The following is a 22,755-nucleotide window of genomic DNA, read 5'->3' on the forward strand; positions in this document are numbered from 1 at the left end:
CACTAGTAACAAAAAAAATACCTAGAATAAAGCTCATTAAGAGCATGATTGTAGTGGCACTTCTCCAAGAAGGAAAGATCAGAGGCCTTCGGGAAATTGGATTCATCATCCAAGAGGTGGAGAATACCGACAGGTTTCTTGCTAAGCATGTGCAGGATCCCGTGGTTGTCGGTGAAGGGGATGGGGTTCCACTCGATCTTCTCCTTGCTGTACTCAGCCTTAATACAAAGTAAGTGATACAATTGGTGTATTATTTGAAAACTTTGCATAAACATGTCAATAAATAAAAGTGTAATGACAATTTTAAGATTATTGTTACTGAAGCAAAAACTACCCAACCCCTTTCTTTGATTTATATTGATTAGCTATGATATTGATTTTTTAAGTAGGTTTTAGTAATTGGCTTTAAAAACATCCTTTAAAAAATGAATATATAATACATGGATATTTTAAGAGATTTTTGCATATCCTGGTAATATATTTCTTCCCCCCTCCCTACCCCATCTCCTGACCAGTAAGAAACATATTGAACAATATCAGAGAACTATATATGTATATTATCAACCTAAATTAGCAACAAAGAATACCCTGTCACAACATCCACGTATTCGATATCCATTGAAAACAGTGGCGTGCGAACCGAAGGGGGCATTTGGGGCAATCGCCCCCCCCTAGCGACCAAAACGCCCCCCCCTAGCGACCAAAACGCCCCCCCCTGCCCCCCCCTAGCCACCGCCCCCCCTGCCCCCCCCTAAATGTTGAAAAATGCCCCATTTTGCCCCCCCCTGGTCAATAAAAATGCCCCTTTTTGCCCCCTACCCTACAAAAAGCAAAACTATCCCAGTTTCAAAAAAAAAGATCAAGAAATACTCAAAAAAAAAATTTTTGGCACTTCGCGCCAAACAGACAGTTACTATTCATTTAACCTTACCAAATTTTTTAATTAGTGTAGAAATTAGGTTATAATCTTTTTTCACTGAACATAACAAACCAGGTAATAGGAAGTATTTTATTTGGTATAATATAAACTTTTTACCAAAGAAATTTTGTACATCCCCAATGATGATACACAAAATCACAAACCCTTATTTAGATTACAATTAGTGGATATGGAAACTCGACTTAATTAACCAACCAATCAAAATTCCATTAAAGTCCCCAAAGTTGTTGAGCCAACGAATAAGAAAATTTTATATGAAATATTGGGGACTAGTGTAATAAATAGCCCAAAAACCCCTCCCTCCCTGCATATTTGAAGAAAAAAATTTGCGCTTCGCGCCCTTCCAAGCGGTTTCTGTTTTTTATCACATTGCATTGTATATTGTGTTTTTATTTCTTTAAAAACATGTGTAAACAACAAATATTTAATCAAAAAGTTATTTTATATAAAAAATAAACAGCGTTGATATTTATCTAAGCCTTTTTCTCAACACTGTATGTCTGTCTAAATGAATAACTATATATGATGTCATTTTATTTTCAGGATAAGTTTATCCTTTTTTTTGTGTACATACCCTTACAAAAAGACATTTTTTTTATGGCAATTTTCATTAAAAACCATTAAAACTAACTACACTCTATATTCCTAACCTGATAAAATACGCCACTCTTGTTGTCTTTAATTGATTTTAGTTCAAAGGGGGAGTAAATATTTTAGGTGCGCTTAAAGTGCCATTTAAAGAGGGTAGGATATGTTGATATAACTTTTTAGCTTCTCTATAATTCACTATGGCTGTCAGTACGTAATGCTAAGGGGGAAATGTGATTTTTTCAACTGCAATTAAAGATAGAAGGCTAAAACTTAATGTTAACATTCCCATCATTATGGAGTATAATTAACTATTAAAAATTCATAGAGGTTTGACTGCTTTTCAGGACGTTTTTGGCTATTTTTGTATCTTTTAAATTTCAGGTATAGTCCCTTTTGTGACATTGCCTCTTAAGGTGCATTTCGTCGTATTTTCACAGTAGCTTTTCACCTATTTATAGCTCCTGCGGGGCCAATTGCCTAACCCTGCAGGGAAATCACCTGACCTAACTTAACCTAGAATAACCTTTTAAAAGCTACTATGAAAATACGACGAAATGCCCCTTAAGAGGCGTTGCCACAAAAGAGACTATACCCTATATTTCTAAGAGATTTTTATATCTGTAGATGAAAGGACAAGTAATTTTTTTGTGGATTATAATATTTAAAAAAATAAAATTTCTCGCTGATTCGAGCATCCAGTATGTAATTTACTTTGACTGTCATCACACAACATACAGGAAAAAGGATTTGTGACTTTTTCTACCTAAAATATATATTTATTTCAACAGATGCTCTTTAAATTTACTTGTCTGTATTCTTATTCATGATTTTTTGTGCTTTGCTACTTAAAGATGTTGTCATCCTTGTTGTCATACAATAAATAAATATTTAAAATCAGTTTTACATATTAGGTTAATTTTTGGTAAATTATTTCCAAAATGAGTGTTTTTATCTCCCCCCCCAAAATTTTTTTAATGAGGTTATTCATCCTTCCTGCTGAGATTTTATAACATCCCCTTCCACCCATAAAAAATGTTTTGTGGTGGGGGGGGGGGGGAGTTTAAATTATCTTCTGTACTTTTTTTTCAAAGATGCTTTCTAGCTCCCTTCCCTTCGGTCATTGCAGGGTGGGGAGAAGGGATGGGGGAGAAGAGATGGGGGGGGGGGGGGAAAGATGTGGGATATAAATGGGAAAAAGGGATGGGGAAGAAGGAATAAGAACTAGAAGGCCCATAATCAAATAATCCCACCCCTTAAAACGCCCTTATTTAAAATTAGTATATATAATCAAAATGCCCCCCCCCTAGACAAAGTGCTTCGCACGCCACTGATTGAAAAGCCTTTGAAACTTTAAAGATGAGCTTTAGAGGTATAATAATAGCATTAAAAGAAAATCAAATATGAATTGTTTGCAGTTTCTAAGAAATGCAATTTTGATCAACCAAAATTAAATTTACTTTCTTGTACAATTTCGATAGATTGTACAATGTTACCTTTTTTTTAACATTTGAATTGAATAACAAATTGAATTTAGACCAAAAATATCTATAATACAAAGTAGAACGATATCTGTCTGTTTGTTTGTCTGTAGCGAAGGATCTCGCTAACCGCTGAACCGATCGGGTTCTCCTTTACAGGGTAGCTTCTCATAGGTCCAGGGAAGGTTTATAACTATTTTCTTGGAGGGTGGGACACCCTTAACCCCCCCCCCCCATTTTTTTTATAAATTTTCTTTAAAATCTAAAATACGAAAAATTAGTTTGATCAAACCTCTTGGGGCAAAGCAAATAGAGGCTAGGGGCGAAGCCACTAGTTGATTAAAAAGAAGAAACATGTTTTATATAAATCTTTGGCAGTATAATGTACAGTTTAAATAATTTTGATTGATGTAGTAAAGTATAAATGTATCCATCAAATTTGCATAAAAAAGGGTTTCAATTACTGCATAGCAAATTCCATGAAAGTAATCACACTTTAACTTAGTTAGTGCCAGGGTTGGAAGATATGTATTTAGTAAATTAATAGGCAAATAAAATCACTAGTAAGCAAACTATAAATAGTCATTTATCGCTTCGTTTTTTAAAGACTTTTCCGTGTTCACTGTTCAGTAAAATCAAAAAGATATAAATTATTTGAATTTTGTTGGCTCAAAGTGGCCGAAGGCCCGAAGCCGTTCCCGCCAAGTTTCAGACTTTTGCAGCGGGTGACATTGTCTCCCCCTCATTCCTGCAATTTCATAGATGTTCTAAAAGTATTATAGTCATTGGAGTACACAGCGATTTACCATTGGGGTGTAAAACCATTACCCTCTACCCCCCTACCACACGCCACTGATTATACGTCTATTCAACTTAATTTATTAACTTACTGTTTCCCTGATATTATACAATTCCTATGCAGGTCTCAGTGCTTAATTTTATTTGAACTTTGTATGATGTTTATACAGTTACGTCAAAAATGTAACTATATTCAAAAATTGAAGCAATTTCAAAAAAAATCTGCGCATTAGAAAGAAAGATTAGAGATTATTAAAAGCAAAGCTTTTCTATAATTAGGGTTCATCCGTCAGTAAATAATAACATTTATGGTTGTTTTAGGTATGTTAGAGATGTCTTTTTGATTTTAAACTATGCAAGATGATTTACAGAGAGTAGCAACTTTATAATCATTACCGTCTGCAGGTCTATAAAGCTTTGTAACTGGTTAAATAATCTGTCGTTTGATTTTGTGGTTGTGATTAAATACTAAATATTTCTCCTCTGCAACAAAAGGATATTTTGGTAATATAAAAGAATTTCTGTTAAAGTTATATAATTAACATTGCGTTAATTTGAAGAATATAAACGTATTTGTCTTCTAATATTTATAAAGAATACTTATTTTATGAATTGTCAATCGACAGTAAATTTCTTTTGTAATAAAAACCATTACTTTAACATTAAGCAATCAAATCTTTCTGAATGTTTATTGTTTCCCTCAGATTGCCAGCAACCCCAGAACAAAAATTATAAGATTTAAACCAGTTTTGTCAGCCATGGGCTAACAAAGCTGAATTAATTTTATGATTTTTAATTTAATATTCGTAGAAAACTGTAAATCGATGCTATACGTGATTTTTTTTTATTATTACTGAGAACCCGTTCTAATCATGCAGATATAATAATCGGTTTCGATGCCATACTGTGCTGAATCTTTAAATGTGTAGCCGCTGCCAGAGGTACAGCCACTAACCTAATAGCGATCTTTAAATCAAACTGGCTACGCATTTATTTAGGCATAATAGTTTTATCTCTTTGATAAAAATAACTTATTTTTTGGGTGGGCCATAGAAGATTTTAGAGATCCATATTTCTAGGATAGCCGGCAGTGCACCATTTTTAAATCCATGTTTTATTGGCAGCACTGGATGTGGCGACGGATACGACTACGGCTAAGGTCATAGCTACGGCTACGGCAGCGGCAAAAGCAACGGCTACACATTTAAAGATCCAGCTCTGGAAAACCTTTATTTATTTACTTTGAATTTGCCTCACCCCTTTTTAATGCAATGACAACGGAACATAAAAACAAAACAACACTTTCATAATTCTTAAAATGCAATTTAAAGAATTACATAAGAAAAAGGACAGTTATGTCCATAAGAAGTGAAGTTACATTTAGTTACAAATAAATAAAATATTTTTGGATGTATAATAGGTTGTCTATTGCTTTTAGTATTCATTAAAACCATATTAAATATTTTTTTTCTAACTAATCAGCAAAAAATTATTCTTAAGTAGCATTCTTTTTTTCATTAAAATCTCGCTACCAGCTGAGTCGATTGAGGTTTAAGTTTTTAAAAAGTTTTAAATTGGTCGGAGAATGTTTGCGACTATTTAATTTAAATTTGTGAAGGTTTCTATTTTAACTATTAAAAATGATTCTATAAAATTCAAAATAAAATTGTAAAAAAGAAACAATGGAATGTAGATTTTTTTCTTTAAGTAATTAAGATGAAGAAAAAAGATGGCCTTGTTTAAGCATTCCCTTATTTAGAATTGAAGCAAATCTAAGTTAGAGTTTGTCAGTATGTCTTAGTCATATTTCCTGTAATAATTAGGTATACTCCTTTAGAAGCGTCCTTATCAGAAACTCAGTTTAAAACAAGTTTTGAAATATTTATTAGAATGATGGTTACTCTATATCTAACTAGCGGCTTCGCCACTAGCCTCTAGGGGCTTTGCCCTAAGAGGTATAATTACACCTTCTATTACCTACCCAGCCGAAAAAATGCGAATGGGTCGCAAATTTTCGCGAATACATGGCGAACATTCGTCTCTTTTACTTTTAGATTTGTCTCGCATTTTGGATGTTATCATCCTTGTTACAATGATATCTCATTTGATCTCAGCTTTAATTGGCGCTTTTTATATACAATAAAATTAAGTATCTCTTTCTCATGTTCTACGTCTAGCTATGTTAAAAGCAATGCTGAATTTTTATTTATTTTATTCATGTTTTTTAAAGTAGCGAAGCTACTACATATATAATTTAAAATGTCAATATGTCGCCTGTCCGTCCGTCCTATAGAAACGGTATAAGGTAAATGACTGTTATTCAAGATTTTCTATTTTTGTGTTTTGTGATTTGTCAGACAATGACATACATGCCCCTTGCTTTTATTTGCCCGTTTGAAAAATATGATTTTTGGGGGATTCGCTGCTTATGGATGTTGTCATACTTGTTTAGTTCTAGAAAATAAGTTTTTTTTGTACTACAGGAAAGCTATATTTTAAGTAACACATTGATTGGCGTATTCCATACACAAATGACATACATGATTCAAACATCTTAAGTTCCGTCCAAAGCCGAATAAAGCAACTTATGAAAGCAAGCTACAATCATGATTCATTTAAAAATTAACAAGGACAATAATGCCTTAAAGTAGCGAAGCAAGACAGCTTTTTCATGTTAAACGTAATTTTCAACTAATTAAGATTTTGAAATTCTTGCACCAACAAAAATTTTTAGTAATGTATATGCATAGATGTATAATCTAGACAACTCATTGGTCCTAATGGCGAAGATCCTTTTAGTCTGCTAGCAAATTGCACTCTGTTCTTTTGTAGGGACTAAGCTGTGTTTATATTTCTGACGCTATTACCTGAATTCAAAGACCCAATACAAAGTTACATATAGCTCATGCCCCCTCTATTCTTTACTTTAATGTTAAAGTCAATCTTTATAAGTTACTAAGCCTGACTGACTTTTATGGGATAAAATAAGAGTAGTTGCACTTCTAAAAATGACTTTAAAATATTGATATTTGCACGATTAGTAAATATTGACAAAGAAAATGTTTATCAAAATATTATTATTCATTACATAGGGGCTTGTCTTAAATAACGAGGGGGGATATGACAATGTACTTGGTTGACAAATGCTGTCGCAATTTGTCAGATTATGATTACGCAACCTTCCCTAAGATGCCCTAGGGTTGTAAGGGGGGAGATTTGTAGGAAGTTAGGAGTCTACAAATCATGCAGCTCTAAACATGCTTTCCCTCATCCATGCTCCTGGTATGAGAGTGCCATTAATTAGGGTGGCTTAATATGGAACACCTGCCAAAACTCTAGGCCAGGGTGATGTAATAATTGAGTAGCTTCCACGAGAATTGCAGGTCAGCTTGTAATGTAACATAGAATACAATCAGCTGTGCGCGAAGCTTACCAATCTAAGATTGGCCAAAGGATTCTCACTTCCAGTCTCCGTGTGCATCTGAGTCCTAACTTCAGAGAATCATGGCTACAACAACAACAACAATGGCATATTAAAGTAATCGACAAACATTATTCATTATATCTAATCATTATAATCTATCAAAAGAAGAATATCTTACATAAAAAATTGGAGAGATTATTATATTATCGTCCATTGTCCTATTCCAATATTATTTATCAGAGGGGCTTGTCTTAAATTCCTAATAATCATTGCTTAAATATAAATTCTATAACAAGCACAATTATGTTCATAAGAAGCGCAGCAATAACAAGCTAATAATAATATAAGAAATTAATAGAACTTCATTGCATTTGAATACTTTTGGTAATTTAGTCCTCTTCTATGTTTTAAATTCCGTCACCTAACAATGTAGGATTTGAAAACTTTTTTGTGACTGTTTTCGTATATATATCTGTCTGTATGTACAAAAGGATCTCACTGAACATTCTTCCTATATGGTTCTCCTTTACAATGTAGCTTCTCATAGGTTTATAACAATTTTTGATGAAGGGTATCCTCCCAAGAGAAATCTACCTCTGGAAAAAATAATCCCCACCCAAAAAAATCTAAAACTGTAAATGGAAAAGAATGGCCTCCCCCCCACCTTTCACATCAAATGCCTCCAGAGGCCTCTAGGGACGTATCCACCAGTATATCATCAATTATTTTTGAATAAATGTGTACCTGTTCAATCTTGAAGATATGCTTGTTGAAGAAATAGTGAAGATTTTCATTAGCATAGTTGATGCACAGCTGTTCAAAGCTGTTCTCACGAAAATCCTCGAATCCAAAAAAGTCCAGAATAGATACTATGCTCTTGGGAGACCTAAAAATATAACAAACAATATAAATGAAATATAATATGTAAAATTACGCCTTCTATAGATTAAAATTATTGGCTGTATAGTTTGGACCCTACTAGTCGATCAAAAAAAATACAAAGTACAAACCCAAAGCTATTGAGCCAACAACTAAGATAATGTGGTTATAAAACTATGAATACCAATGTAATTTACATTGCCCCTACCTCCCTGAATAAAATAGCCTCAAAGTAAGTCTAACCTACAGTTAGCTAATGTTAGTTTGTCTGTCTATCATTAATGCCTGGTAGTAATGCCTCGGAACACCCAAAAGTAAGAGAGTTTATGAGTATGACTTGCTAGAAATAATTGATCTTTTGAAAACTTTATGTATTATTGTATTTTTGGAAGAGGTTGGTACATTTTGACAATAAAACATCCAGCTCTATATTTGTAAGTTGTAAAATTAAAAAAACTAATCCTTTGATTGCACGACCTTTGAGCTAACTTTACATATTAATGCTGTTTGACTGACTTTACCAAATGCATCCCTATTACAGTACTAATATACCCATTTTAACATCTTTTGTTATGATGCAGTGCTAATCCAACTGACAGAAGATATAATTCATGGGTTTTAATTTACTTGAATGTTAATTAAGCATACAATTTAAATTAAATGAATAAAAACATTTGAATAGTAATTACATTGTTAAAACAAATACAAAAACAAGGATGAAACCATCCATAAGTTGCAAATCTAAAAAATCACGATTGAATGAATGAGCAAAGGGCAAATGTTCAGTATTTATAAATCAAAACTAAAATTTGGTAAAAATAATGAAACTTTTATATTCTATGTGTTTTATAGCATTACTGACAGACCGACGGACCAGGTATAAAAAATAGTAGATGCTTTCATTGAAATATGGAACAAAAAATTCAGCTATCTATCTTGAATAGCAACCGGGGAAATCATGGCCTAACCAACTAGCGGACGAACAGACAAATAAATTCAATTATAGAGTAGCTTTACTACTAAAAAAGGATGTAGCGCTTGATAAGCTGAAGGAATTAAAACTTGATAATATGTTTCGTGTCATGTGCAATCACGTCCGCTAAAATGAAATATTCTCAATTATATAATTTCGTAAACTGTTAAGAAGGTGTTAATTTTGTATTAAAATAATTAGTATGTTTATATCATACCAAATGGCTTAATAGCTTTTGACATTATGACATGATTTATATCTTACATTTTAAGATGTAATTATAGAGATTCTTCATTTACAAAATTATGCCAAATGGCTATAGGAATCAAGTGAATAGCACAATTATGTTCTATTAAAATGTAATTAAAACAGCTAAAATGGGCATTAGATTACACAGTTACAAAAGTTTATTAAGTGTGTCTAACTATTGCATGAATCATTATGGCAAGTTTAAAATTGATAGGTCAATTATTTTCTGAGATTTACTAGTTTAAAACAACATGGATTTATGCGGGAATGATTACTGACATATATCATGTGTATTTGCATAAATGTTTTGATAATGATATGTTTGCTTATGCAACTACCAGTTGCATTCAAAGTTAAGAAGCAAGACAAACAAGGATGACAACATTCATAAAAAGCAAAGCTGAATTACTAAATGAACACTAACAAGTGTAGAGTAGAAACGCAAATAATATTCAATATAATTTAGAAGAATTCTATATAAAATTATCCGATGCTTAATATGATACAGTGATATCCTAAAAATTAATTATAAAATACATCGCTCTTTACATTGTGCCTAATAGTCCTAGGAAACAATATTTCAAAAATCAAATAGTCCAAAAGTCATAAAATTCTTAATATGAAAAACCAAGAAAATTATTATGTGTAAGCTACTCTTACAAATTGTAACTAATTAATATAGGAATCATCATACAAAATCTGCAATAATTGGGGCGATTCTTGATTAAATTAATGATCATAGCTATCCGTAACTAAAGAAAGACTAAGACACTAAATGTAGAAAATCATTGCTCTTAAAATTTGCATTCAATGTGTAAAGTTTATGTGCGACATTGCAATTATGAATTATTAACATGCAAAGATTGTTCTAATAACCCTAACTTTCTTTACTATGCCTGTTTGTCCGTTCAGATCTCGTTAACGGCGAATCTTGTAAGTTTACAATTTTGTGTAATTTGAATTTAAAACTGTACGCATCTCTTTTTGCAAAATCTTTTCTCTAATTTTTAGTTATATACTCGCAAGTCAAGTTTTACGTCAGTTGGAACATTTTACCACGTAGCTCCCTAACTATACGTAGAACAGGAACCATTCTTAAATTTCCTAAAAGTAGACTTCATAGTGGTTCTAACGGTATGCATACCTTTTTCTACCATTAACACAAGCCGCGCAATTTTAATGTTAAAAATCAACGCGTTTTTTTTGCACACCCTTTAATTAGTAAAATATAGGATATCACGGGGATGGAGGGGGACATTGGACTGAAAATACATCAGTACCCAAAGTTTTAGAACACGATCTATTATTGGATGGCTTTGAAAACTTTGGGTACTTTTATTAGATCTTGATTGGTTGTTACAAAACTATCAGTGTCTAAACTTAGCAACTTATGATTATAATCTACAGAAGGGGATATTTTGTTTATCATCATTGCAGATACACGTCAATTCATCGTCCCTTAATATTCCTGGAGTTATTATCAAACAAGGATGACAACATCCATAAAAGCGAAGCACTGAAACGGTAGGACAAACGGACACTAACACTTGTATAGTGTCAGAACTGAATAATAAGAATATAAATGTATAAATGTCGAAGCAAAATTGTAAGTAAAATTGTTGAAAAACTGCATGATACAGGATAATGTTTATGTAACATTGTACATACTTACATTTTTAGGACTTAATCAACATGATTAAAATGAACGTACCGACATTCTGGTGATGATTATAGAGTTGCTACGCTTTCTACATCGTACCTAACTACTACAGGAAACACCATGCAAAGTTTGAAATAGATAGGACAATTCTAACATGCCTAAATTAACGGGAAAAAAGCTATCTATCTCGGGCGGACGTACGGACCGACCCTAATTATAGAAAAGCTTCGCTTTTAAAATGCTATATTTTGTATTATATCCTTATTTTTTCCATCTTGGCATTATATTTAATTTTACGGTTGTTTAGTTACGCTGTGCACAAATTGAATTAAAACCACCAATAAATACAGTATAATATTGTCATGAATACAGAGATAAGACAATGGTCGATAAATTTCTACAGTGATTGCCCCTTCTGTAGATTATATTAGTGGTTTAAACATTATGACACTAAACTTAATGAAACAGCAATCATTGAAATCATTGAAAGTCCCCAAAGCTGTTAATCCAACAATTATGAAAAATTATCAGAAAACATTGGGGACTAGTGTAATAAACAGTCCAATATCCCCTCCCTCCCCGATAATAAGGTCAAGAATACAGGGATAGGTCAATTGCATTGAAAAATGCTTACATAATCGCGAATTTTGTTAGTAGAAAAGAAATAATCACTAAAAAGTGATTCTGAGTATGATCAGACACATTGTTATAGGCTAATCATTTTAAAATCAAGTCTTAAAACGTTAATGTGTCCATATTTAGCATGTAGTAAATATTCAGTTGTATTTATTTGGAATTTTGTATTTAGACAAAGTATTTTATATTTAATACGTATTTATCTAACATTTATTGATGTTCGTTTGGAAGGATTAAACAAAAGATTTTACAAGATAAAAGGCTAAACAGTAAGTAACCTACAACATACTTTAATGTTGAAAAGGAAATGTATGTGGTTGACGTTTTATGGTTTACTTTTATGTACATGTAGCGAAAAGCAAACTATTCTATAAAAAAAAATTAGTTAAATTTTTTTAAGTAATGTCGTGCAACTAAAAAGATAAGACAATGGACGTCAAATTGATGTACATTTCAAATGAATTAACTCTTCTGTATATAAAAAAAATTAATGTTTTAAAAGTTTAAGACACTGATCGTTTTAATCAACTAATCAAGATTTAAATTAAATACACTCAAACTTTTTTTTATTAAAAAATGTGTTTTTTAAAACTTTGGTTACATGATAAATTTATCATCCACTTACTAAGTAATATGTATATATATTACTAGAAGAGTGCAAATGTGTCAATAATGAAAAAATGGTAACCTAAACTAAAAATAAACCAGTATCGTATTTTTGCACCATGGGAAATTTAATATATAAATTTAATCAAACAAATTGTTTAAAAATTACATTTTGCCGTCTAAATATAATTGGTCTTGCAATAGATTTTAGCCTAAGAATAATCTAAGAAGGATCGATATTCAAAATTACAGGGAAAATCTAAGCTTTATGTAACAATTAATACATAAATTTCCACTAAAAATCAGATAAAGAATATAAACAAAAAAAATTTCAAATAGTATATACTATATAAAGGAAATCTAAGCTATTTAGAACATAATTATATCTATATTTTACAAAGAAGGTGTATCAACTTTTTTTTTATAGCTAGCCGGTTCTTTTAGTAAGTAGTAGATGTAAAATTTTTCATAGAATTCAGATATGCAATCGGTTTTTTTTTAGACCTCTTATTTTTTAAGTAATTTAAGTTTTTTTAAAAAATAATTAAGTCGGTTTTAAGGTACTAAAACGCAACAAAATAAAAGAAGAAAATGGCCAGTAAGAACAAAAATAGTAAGATCTTTAATTTGACACCTTACTTTTAAAATTCTGTTGAGTAATTATTGAAAAAATCTATTTTTTTAACCTCGGTTTAATAAAAACTTTAGACCTAAATATTTTCTCAAACAGACATAAAAAACATGGGTTCATATATACCTTTAGAATCAGAAAAATATTACGAATCCATTGTAAGCAAAATTGAAAAAAAGTAAAAAAATTAAAAAATTAAAAAATGGCCAATTGTATTTTTTGTTCTGGCAACACTATCGTCTTCCCTTTTTTACCCCCTCTTTACCCCCTCTATACCCCCTTCCCATTTTTATACTCAATTCAAAAGTTAAGACGTTACCTGTACAATATAATATGATATTTTCATATAATTCCTTTTATTGTAGTTTATATACTATATTGTAAACTTTTTTTTCAATTTTGCTTACAATGGATTCGTAATATTTTTCTGATTCTAAAGGTATATATGAACCCATATTTCTTTACTTGTGAAATGATAAAATTGAGTTCAAAGTTTTTATTCTCGTGGGTTTAAAAAAATCGATTTTTTCAATAATTACCTGACAGAATTGAAAAAGTAAGGTGTCAAATTAAAGATCTTACTATTTTTGTTCATAATGGCCATTTTCTTTCTTTTTTTTGTTGCATTTTAGTACCTTAAAATCGACTTAATTTTTTTTTTAAAAACTTAAATTACTTAAAAAATAAGAGGTCTACAAAAAAACCGATTGCATATCTGAATTCTATGAAAAATTTTACATCTACTACTTACTAAAAGGACCGGCTAGCTATAAAAAAAAAAGTTGATACAACTTCTTTACCTTCTAGAGGATTTTTCGCTAATAATCTTATTAAGCCTGGAGACAATCCAACTGAATAAGGTGGAATACAGCGATTTAGCAAGGGCATCTCTGGCATCTAAAAATAAAATATATTAATCCGTACTGTAAAAAGGATATAATTTGGATATTGGCAAGTAAAAGCATTTGATTATGATTTTTCTATCCCCTACGGAGGAAATAAATCTTATGGAACCTTTGCGAAAAAGATGCTTGCAAAATTTTAAATGTACAAAAGAATTTTTAACTAAATGTAAAAGGGAGGGGTTGGGGTAGTTATTTATTTCAATGTCTAACCCCTGCAGGGCTACCCTGTTTCCAATATAACCTAAAGGAAAACTAATCCACCTCCTTTATTTTAACATTATTTTAAAATAAGAGGCAGGGGTGGGTAAAATTAACAAACTAATAATTACCTAAAGCCTGATCTATATTGAGGGGCACAGTGATGACCTCCCCCTTCTCCTCCCTCTGCTTGAGAACCATGGCCTTCACAATGCCAGCCACGTTGAGCTGCAGCAGATGCGCGGCCCACTTGATCTCCACGTCACTGCCAACCTCCACACCCTCGCCGTGCTTCAGTTGCTTTCTGTAACACAAGATGATGTTAGTGATATAATAAAGGGTTGGGCCGGATATCCGGCCATTTTCAATGTCCGGCCGGATACCAGATAATGAAACTATCCGGATAACGGATATCCGGCTGATTTTTAATGCCGGATATCCGGTTATCCGGCCGGATATGGAACGTTTGCCAGATATTCGGCCCAACCCTAATATAATAAACACATTTTAGTAGCAAAGCTACACTATAATTCACTTTGTCTGACAGTCCGTCCGTATTACTAATAGAGACATATGATTTTCTCGACTTCTATTTAAGATAGATGACTGAAATTTTGTGTAATGATTCTCTGTACTAATGGCAAAGAGCATCCAGTACATGATTTACTTTATGTAGCTCATGCTGCGTAAGACAAATTCACTTATATTTTTTAGATGTTCAATGATTTAATAATGACTAGCGGTTTCGCCCCTAACCTCTATTTTTTTTTTGGGGGGGGGGGGGGTTAGGGGTGTCCCAGCCCCCGAGAAAATAGTTATAAACCTTCCCGGGACCTATGAGAAGCTACCCTGTAAAGGAGAACCCGATCGGTTCAGCGGTTAGCGAGTTCCTTCGCTACAAACAAACAAGACAGACAAACAAACATCGTTCTACTTTGTATTATGATGATTGATCGCATAACCTTTCTCTTTCATAACATCTACTTTATAACTCACTTTGCTGATTCAAACATGCAATTTGCTATTTATGGATGTTGTTATCCTAGTTTTAATAGGAATTATAAATACCAAATTTGGAAACATTAAAGAATTGTGGCAAGCCAAAATAATAAAAAATCACACAAAAGATTTACCTATGGAAATAAACATTTCCCAAGTGTAGAATAGATGAAATAATCTTGAATATTACATCCTGTTCTTCTTGAGTAAATCCAAGAACCTAAAATTTAAAAAAAAATAAAAGCTGTACTGATTAATTTGAAAATACATTATCGCTTAATTAACTATTATGACAACAATTGCAGAGTGTTAAAATTTTGTAATCAGAAGATATATCTATAAGTTTAATAATAATTACATTGTTGTCCAAGAAATCAGTACTAAAAAAATCAGATAAATAGGAAAATAATACCACAATAAAAGAAATTTTCATAAAGTTTTAACTGGACTTTCTGGTAGTGACTATAGAGTTGCTTCTCTCTCTAAATCGTACCTAACTGTCACAGGAATCATCATGCAAACAGATCAGGAAACTAAATTTATACCTGCATAGCCGACACCAAATTCTGATAGTCCTCCCCATCCATCTTGCCATCGATAACACAGCTGCCGCCCTGGTTCAAGTAGAAATACTTCTCGGCCGTCATCAGGCCGTACTTGCCCTTCTGCTCGTCCGTGAGGCCGGACAACAGCTCGTAGAACACGTGGAAGTTACGCTCCTCGGGGGCGTGGGTTACTAGGCGAGATTTTTCTAGCAGGTAGTCGGTTATCTTGGAACCTAAAATTATCGAGATATTAAGATTATTTTAAGGGGAAAGAATAAGTGAAATAGTGAGAGTGAGAAAAAGAGAAAGAGAGAGAGAGAGAAAAAAAGAGAAAAAGAGAGTCACAGAGAAAAAAGACAAAATAGAGAGATAGAGAGAGAGAAAATATAGAGATAGAGAGAATAGAGAGAAAATATAGAGATAGAGAGAAGAAAGAGAGAGAAAAAAAAGAGAAAGAGTGGTTGAAAAATAAGAAAGAGAGAGAGAGAGAGAAAGAAAGAGAAAAAAGATAGAGAAAGAGAATAATAAGAGAAAAATATATTGAAAAAGAGAAAAAGATGAGAGATAGAGAGATAAATAGAAAAGAGAGAAAATAGATAGAAAGAAAGAGGGCAATGTAGAAAAAGAGATAAAAGAGTGAGATAAAGAGAAAAAATAGATAAAAAAGAGAGATTGAAGAAAACAGTCAATACTTTATTATTACTACTCAATGCAACAAAATACAGAAGTTTGTATTTTGGGAATCTAAGAAAGAATAATTTTATCCGTCTTATTTACCAACTTTGCATAAGTATATGAGAAAGAAGTATTAATTTGCATAATTATGTAGGGAAAGGAATATAAAATCTTGAAACTATTTCTGCCTAAAGGAAGAGTTTTTAATGACGAAGCCCAAAATACATAACTTTTGCACCACGTCGTCTTCCTTTGACGTCATATTCTCCATCTCTTTTTTAGGGATTATCTTTCCCACTTCTCCTCTCATCTCCCTCATTTTATGACGTCACAGGAAGACGACGTGGTGCAAAAGTTATGTATTTTGGGCTTCGTCGTTTTTAATTATTTAAATCTTTTATTTCCCTTTCCTGGGATCTTAAGGGATAATACAATGGACGGTATATTTTTTGCATACCCAATACTGATAAACAAAATACCCCTGATGTAGATTAAAATTATTAGAAAGTTTGGACACGCAATAAAAGTACCCAAAGTTGTTAGATAATACAGATTATAAAACTTTGGGTACCAGTATAATTAAAGAATGATATTATATCCCTATCCTTGATATAATACTTGTGTATGTATGTGTGTGTGTGTGTGTGTGTGTGTGTGTGTATGAATGTATGTATGTGTGTGTTGCATGTGTGTGTATGTATGTGTGTGTGTTTGTGTGTGTGTATGTGTGTGTGTGTGTATTTATGTGTGTGTATGTGTGTGTGTAAGTTTGTGTGTGTGTGTGTGTATAAATGTGTGTGTGTGTATGTATGTGTGTGTGTTTGTGTGTGTATGTATGTATGTATGTATGTATGTGTGTGTGGGTGTGTGTGTGTGTATGTAATTTGTACATAAATGCATCTTCTCAAATTATAATACGTCAGGAAGAGATCATTGAAAGATTATTTAGGCTTTTTACAATGTAGCAAAAATCTTCAAAACTTGATGAAATAAAAGTTTAAAATAAAATATGATATGTGTAATTTTGTATGTATATAGAAATTTTCATTTTGAAGTGGCATTTTTATTAAAACTTATATGTCATGAACATAACGTTATTCTAATGATGTTTAATAAGTCTATATAGAAAAGAAGGCGTATCAACTTTTTTGCTTTTTATTTAAGATAGCTAGCCGGTTCTTTCAGTAAGTAGTAGATGTAAAATTTTTCATAGAATTCAGATATGCAATTGGTTTTTTTGTAGACCTCTTATTTTTTAAGTAATTTAAGTTTAAAAAAAAATAATTAAGTCAGTTTTAAGGTACTAAAACGCAACAAAATAAAAGAAGAAAATGGCCAGTATGATTAAAAATAGTAAGATCTTTAATTTGACACCTTACTTTTAAAATTCTGTTAAATAATTATTGAAAAAATCTATTTTGTTAACTTTGGATTAATTAAAACTTTGAAATTAAAAATATCCTCTCACAGGCATAAAAAGTATGTGTTCATATATACTTTTAGAATGAGAAAACTAATACGAATTCATTTTAAGCAAAATTGAAAAACTTTTATAAAACTAAAATAAAAAATATAAGTTTATTTTAAGAATCATAATCTTCGGCTTTAAAGGGTTAGCTTGAATAAAACCTGAACAAAACCTAAACAAAAGACAATGCAATGTAGCAGATATTTTTTAAACACAAGAAACAATAATGTATTTTTAACTGCATTGTTTTGAAGTTTATAAACAGACTGTTGCATATTTGTTCATAATTTTTCATTCTTTACATGTTCTGTAATATCACTATATTTATTGTAGTATCTATTGTATATATTGTATGAACGTTCTCCTTTTTTTTGGCAATTCTATTGGTTAACTTTATAGGTTAAGCTTCGCGATTCGTCAATTTTCGCGATTTGTGATTGGCTAGTTTAGTAGTTACAATTCTTAAAATAAACTTTTTATTTTTTTTTATTTTTTATTACAATTTTTAAAACTTTTTCAATTTCGCTTAGAATGGATTCGTAATATTTTTCTGATTCTAAAGGTATATATGAACCCATGTTTTTTATGTCTGTTTGAGAAAATATTTAGGTCTAAAGTTTTTATTAAACCGAGGTTAAAAAAATAGATTTTTTCAATAATTACTCAACAGAATTTTAAAAGTAAGGTGTCAAATTAAAGATCTTACTATTTTTGTTCATACTGGCCATTTTCTTCTTTTATTTTGTTGCATTTTAGTACCTTAAAACCGACTTAATTATTTTTTTTTAAAACTTAAATTACTTAAAAAATAAGAGGTCTACAAAAAAAAACGATTGCATATCTGAATTCTATGAAAAATTTTACATCTACTACTTACTGAAAGAACTTGCTAGCTATCTTAAATAAAAAGCAAAAAAGTTGATACACCTTCTTTGGTAAAAATACTTAGCTTCCTCAGAATTTGGGAGGGGGGGGGGTGGTTATTTTTATCTGAGTGCAATTCATTTTGGGAGGTTTGTGGTACCCTCCAAAAAAATAGTTATAATCCTTCCTTAGACCTTGTAAAGGAGAACCATATCAGTTCAGCGGTTAGCGAGATTCTACAGGATAAACAGATATTCTGTTTAGGATTTGTTTTTAAAGCTCTACTATTTTTTCACATTGCAAAAACATAATTAATTCATCAAAAATTACATTCAAATTTATTGCATATGAAGAATCGCAATCGTGTGCTATTATGTCATTTTTACATGAGACGGTAGGCTACTCAAATGGACAATTTTATTTTGGAAAATCAAAGGTTTTAATTTGGATCTAATTAAAAATCCATTTGAAAACTGGACTACCTTTAGCTTTACTATAGACATGTTATCTCATTCGTTGACATAAAAAAGTTTGGGTACTTTTATATAACATAGAAGTGGACATTAAATTGATGTACATCATAATTAATATCAACAAAAATAACCCATATATACATATATTAATAGCAATGAAGCATAGGAAATATGAAGAGAAATAAAACAATCTATCGACAGAAAATAAAGCACTCTCCAAATACACAGTGGAAGTTTATGTACCTAACTATAGCAGGCTTAAAACATGGTATTTGCTTCATGCTCTTTTATCTAATTTGAAAAATTGAAAGAAATGAAGTTAAATAAATATTAAACAAAACTCCTTAAGTGGTATCTTAAAATTATTTGGGTGTGGGGGGAATAATGATTTATAACGACGTTTTTGAATCTACCCTAAAACTCATAACCTAAACGATTCAGCAGTCTTAGCAGAAATCTAAAGGGATAAGAAAATGACCAACCAATCAAAAGTCAATAAAAGTCCCAAAAATCAGCATATTCTTTTATATAAAGTAGTAAGGTTTTTTTTAGTCTGAAGCTTAAGTTCTCAATAACAACTGAACATATTTGGTTCTATATTTTAGGTACGCTTCACTTTTGTCCCATGATGGTTTTAGGCTTCATTTTGGTTTCATTTTTAGAATTATGTCTTGGTTTGGTTTAAAGCTATTTTTGCAGCCCCTTGCAACACCTAAATGCTAGGGCAGCAGCTGATAGCACAAGAAGAGGATATCATTAACAAAATAAATTATAAGACTAGTAAGACAAATTGTATTTGTTAAAATAAAAGAATGATTTGTAGTTTTTTTTTTTATAAAAATTTCTCATGCGTTTGTGGATTTTTAGACCATGTGCAAAACATTTCTCAAAATGTAATTATTAGAATGATTCTAACCCTTTTTAAATTCCACTGCCCTTTAAGAAAATAACAAGAGCCTCGTACTTAAACCCGCTTGTGTGCAAAACATTCCGAAAAGTTGGATTGCCTGTTTAGGAACTGGTTTTGTTATCCAGCTGAATCTTAAAGACATTAGGTCCTTGGAGCAAAAATTTTCTCACTTTATTTTTATTTTATTTTGTATTGTTGATTTGAGTTTTTACATAGATGAATATATGAAAATAAAAACTGTAAGATAGAAAAAAAACTTGAATGGTGGTTAAGAAACAATTTCAAAATCAAATAAGTTTACTAATCTAAATATGTTGGAAAAAGAATAAGCTTGTTGGGGGGTATTTGCACATGAGTATTTCAACCTTTTTCAAAATAATATAATCATTCTAAACAAATCTATTGTTAACACCTGCAAAAATTGTCATTAAACGTCGCAAAATTATCACAATATTTTGTTTAAAGATCTGCTTTGCGCTTTCACACAAATTACTCTTTTAATCATCGATAAACCTCCCTCTATTATAAAATTAATTGAAAATAAAGGGGTATAGTTTCATGTTTGTATGTTTATTGCTTTAGGTCAGGTGGTTCTGTTATATTGAGTTATTATAGTCACGCAAGGCCTCTACATAGGGAAAAATATATTATCCTCTAAGGATTTTTTTCAACTAGAACTATGAGACTCTGGCCGCAGTGCTCGGCCCCCTAGCCTGCCTAGCTGCAGTCGCTCGGCCCTCTAACCTATAACCTAACCTAATTTAAAAAATTGCGTTCTCTGCCAGAGTCATAGTTCTGTCGGGGGAGAATTTTTAAAAGAAATTTCTAAGAGGATATCGCCGAAACAAATTACCCCACTCCTCAATTTTCAATTAATTTCAGAAATAAGGGGTGGAGTGATTATCAGTTTTCAACTGCTTTCTTTTTTTTAGCAAAGCAACTCTACATTTACTAACAATAAGTTTATATGTCCATACCTGAAATAACTCCATTCTTGAAGAATATCTCTTGAAATTTGCCATATCTTGAACTGTTATCATTTCTGAAAGGAAATAAAATCTTTTAAAAATCTGTTATTATTCAATCGTCGGTTCTTCATGATTGAAAGTGAAAAATTCAACCCATGTCTAATATATTTTTGTTCATAATCCAAATTTGCAGCCTCCAAAATGCTATTTCTTCAGACAAGCTACATTTTTGCGACAATCCACAGCCGCATAAAATTAGCACATATGGATATTTAACCGCCAAATTGCATTATCCCTGTAATACCCCCCCCCCCCCTGCTACTATTTTGTGAAAAAGGGAAACAGGGGGGGGGGGTTGCAATTATCGACAGAAAATTTAAGAGTAAGCATCGCACCATTTAAAACAAATTAAACAGAAGCTTACCTCAATGTCTTGGCATTACCAAAGCTTTCCAGCAGCGGGTTGGCCTCCAATATCTGCTCAGTTACGAGGTTGGAGGACGATTTATTCACAGCTGCTAAATACTGAAAAATACAAATTCAAGTATATTTTGAAGCACACCTACTTTATAAATCTCTACTTTATGAATCTTACTGTTTATTTATGGAACTTAACTTTTTAATTGTTTAGAAATGATTCTTTTATGATATAATGATGATCTCAAAAAAGACTATTCGGGTTATATACTTCAAGAAAGATTTAAGATATATCTTCGGATGGGTTTATCCTATTTTTTAACCACCTTCACTATACAGAAAAGGCAAATGGCTTTTGTAAACATATTTCAATCATACATTTCTGGAAAAGATTTAATTTCTATCATAGACACATCCCTATTGTCCTGACCAGTTTGACAAATACTCTTGGTAAAGAGACAAAGATATTAAATTAAATTGTAATAATTAAGTTTGGCACTTGAAACCCCACGCCATCAGATAAATGTACTCACAGGTTAGAAAATTATGAATTATAATAAGTGGCTTCGTTAGCCTTTATGGTCTAATTCCCCGTGGAGTGGGGCGGAGATAACCAGCCCTATCCCCATAACGTTTGAAAAGATTTAGCATATATATTACTTGGCACCAAGATAGAAAAAAACCTATAACCATTGTTGACCAGTATGAATATTCTCTGAAAAGCAGATTCTTATTGGTCCTGTGATTAGAAGAACGGGTAGGCATCAATATCCTATCATATAAAGTAATGAAGTTTTTTTTGTCTGAAGCTTAAGATCTCAATAACTACTGAACCGGTTGGTTTCTCCATTTTAGGTAAGCTTTACATAGTTCCTGTTATGGTTTTAGGCTGTCGAATACAGAGTCAGTAGATCCTAGTATCTTATAATTTTCCAACCATTTAGTGAAACAATTTGTAAACTAATATCTTTATCATTTCTTTTTAAAGAGCTGTAGTTGACAATAAATATGTTTAATTCTTTGTGGGGTGAGTAATAATTAATTGCCGAGAAGCTGCTCTTTGATTATTTTGTAGGATAAAGCATTATATACTGTGAATTGGTGGAGGGTATTTTATTGGTGTTAGCTCCAAAACCTAATAGTAGCAAATCTAATCTTTTGTCGAAGACCAAAATACATAACTGTTGTGACACTTTTGATTCCTGTGACGTCAGAGAAGATGAGAGGAGAAGTGGGAAAGAAAAACCCTAAAAAAGAGAATATGACGTCAAAAGTGGTGCAAAAGTTATGTATTTTGGTCTCCGTCATTCCTTTTCCCATTTGCCTGTCCGTCCATCCGTCCAATTCCCCATGGGGAAAGTAGGATTCAAAACAACAGCTAAAATTTTTGGTTATTATTTCTTTTACCAGGGAACATAACCACTCCATTGATAAACTTATTTTTGTATCTAAAAATGTTCTAATGTTT

The 22,755-nt window shown here is 31.7% G+C and overlaps 1 protein-coding gene across 9 annotated transcripts in view; it reads right to left on the bottom strand.

Annotated features, from left to right (window-relative positions):
* Positions 1-22,755, bottom strand: part of Myo10A (unconventional myosin 10A) — a 113,803-nt gene that overhangs the window by 60,828 nt on the left and 30,220 nt on the right. For all 9 annotated transcript variants that reach the window (XM_080167378.1, XM_080167377.1, XM_080167374.1 and 6 more), the window contains exons 7-14: positions 21,295-21,395; positions 20,880-20,944; positions 15,513-15,745; positions 15,102-15,187; positions 14,100-14,272; positions 13,666-13,762; positions 7,976-8,117; positions 22-218 (exon numbers count right to left, since the gene is read on the bottom strand). In XM_080167378.1, the coding sequence (XP_080023504.1) occupies positions 22-218; positions 7,976-8,117; positions 13,666-13,762; positions 14,100-14,272; positions 15,102-15,187; positions 15,513-15,745; positions 20,880-20,944; positions 21,295-21,395 (1,094 nt within the window). The remainder of the gene's footprint in view (positions 1-21; positions 219-7,975; positions 8,118-13,665; positions 13,763-14,099; positions 14,273-15,101; positions 15,188-15,512; positions 15,746-20,879; positions 20,945-21,294; positions 21,396-22,755) is intronic.

This window comes from Acartia tonsa, chromosome 7 (genome assembly GCF_053477335.1).
Source record: "Acartia tonsa isolate MP-2025a chromosome 7, ASM5347733v1, whole genome shotgun sequence".
NCBI classification, from domain to species: Eukaryota; Metazoa; Arthropoda; class Copepoda; order Calanoida; family Acartiidae; genus Acartia; species Acartia tonsa.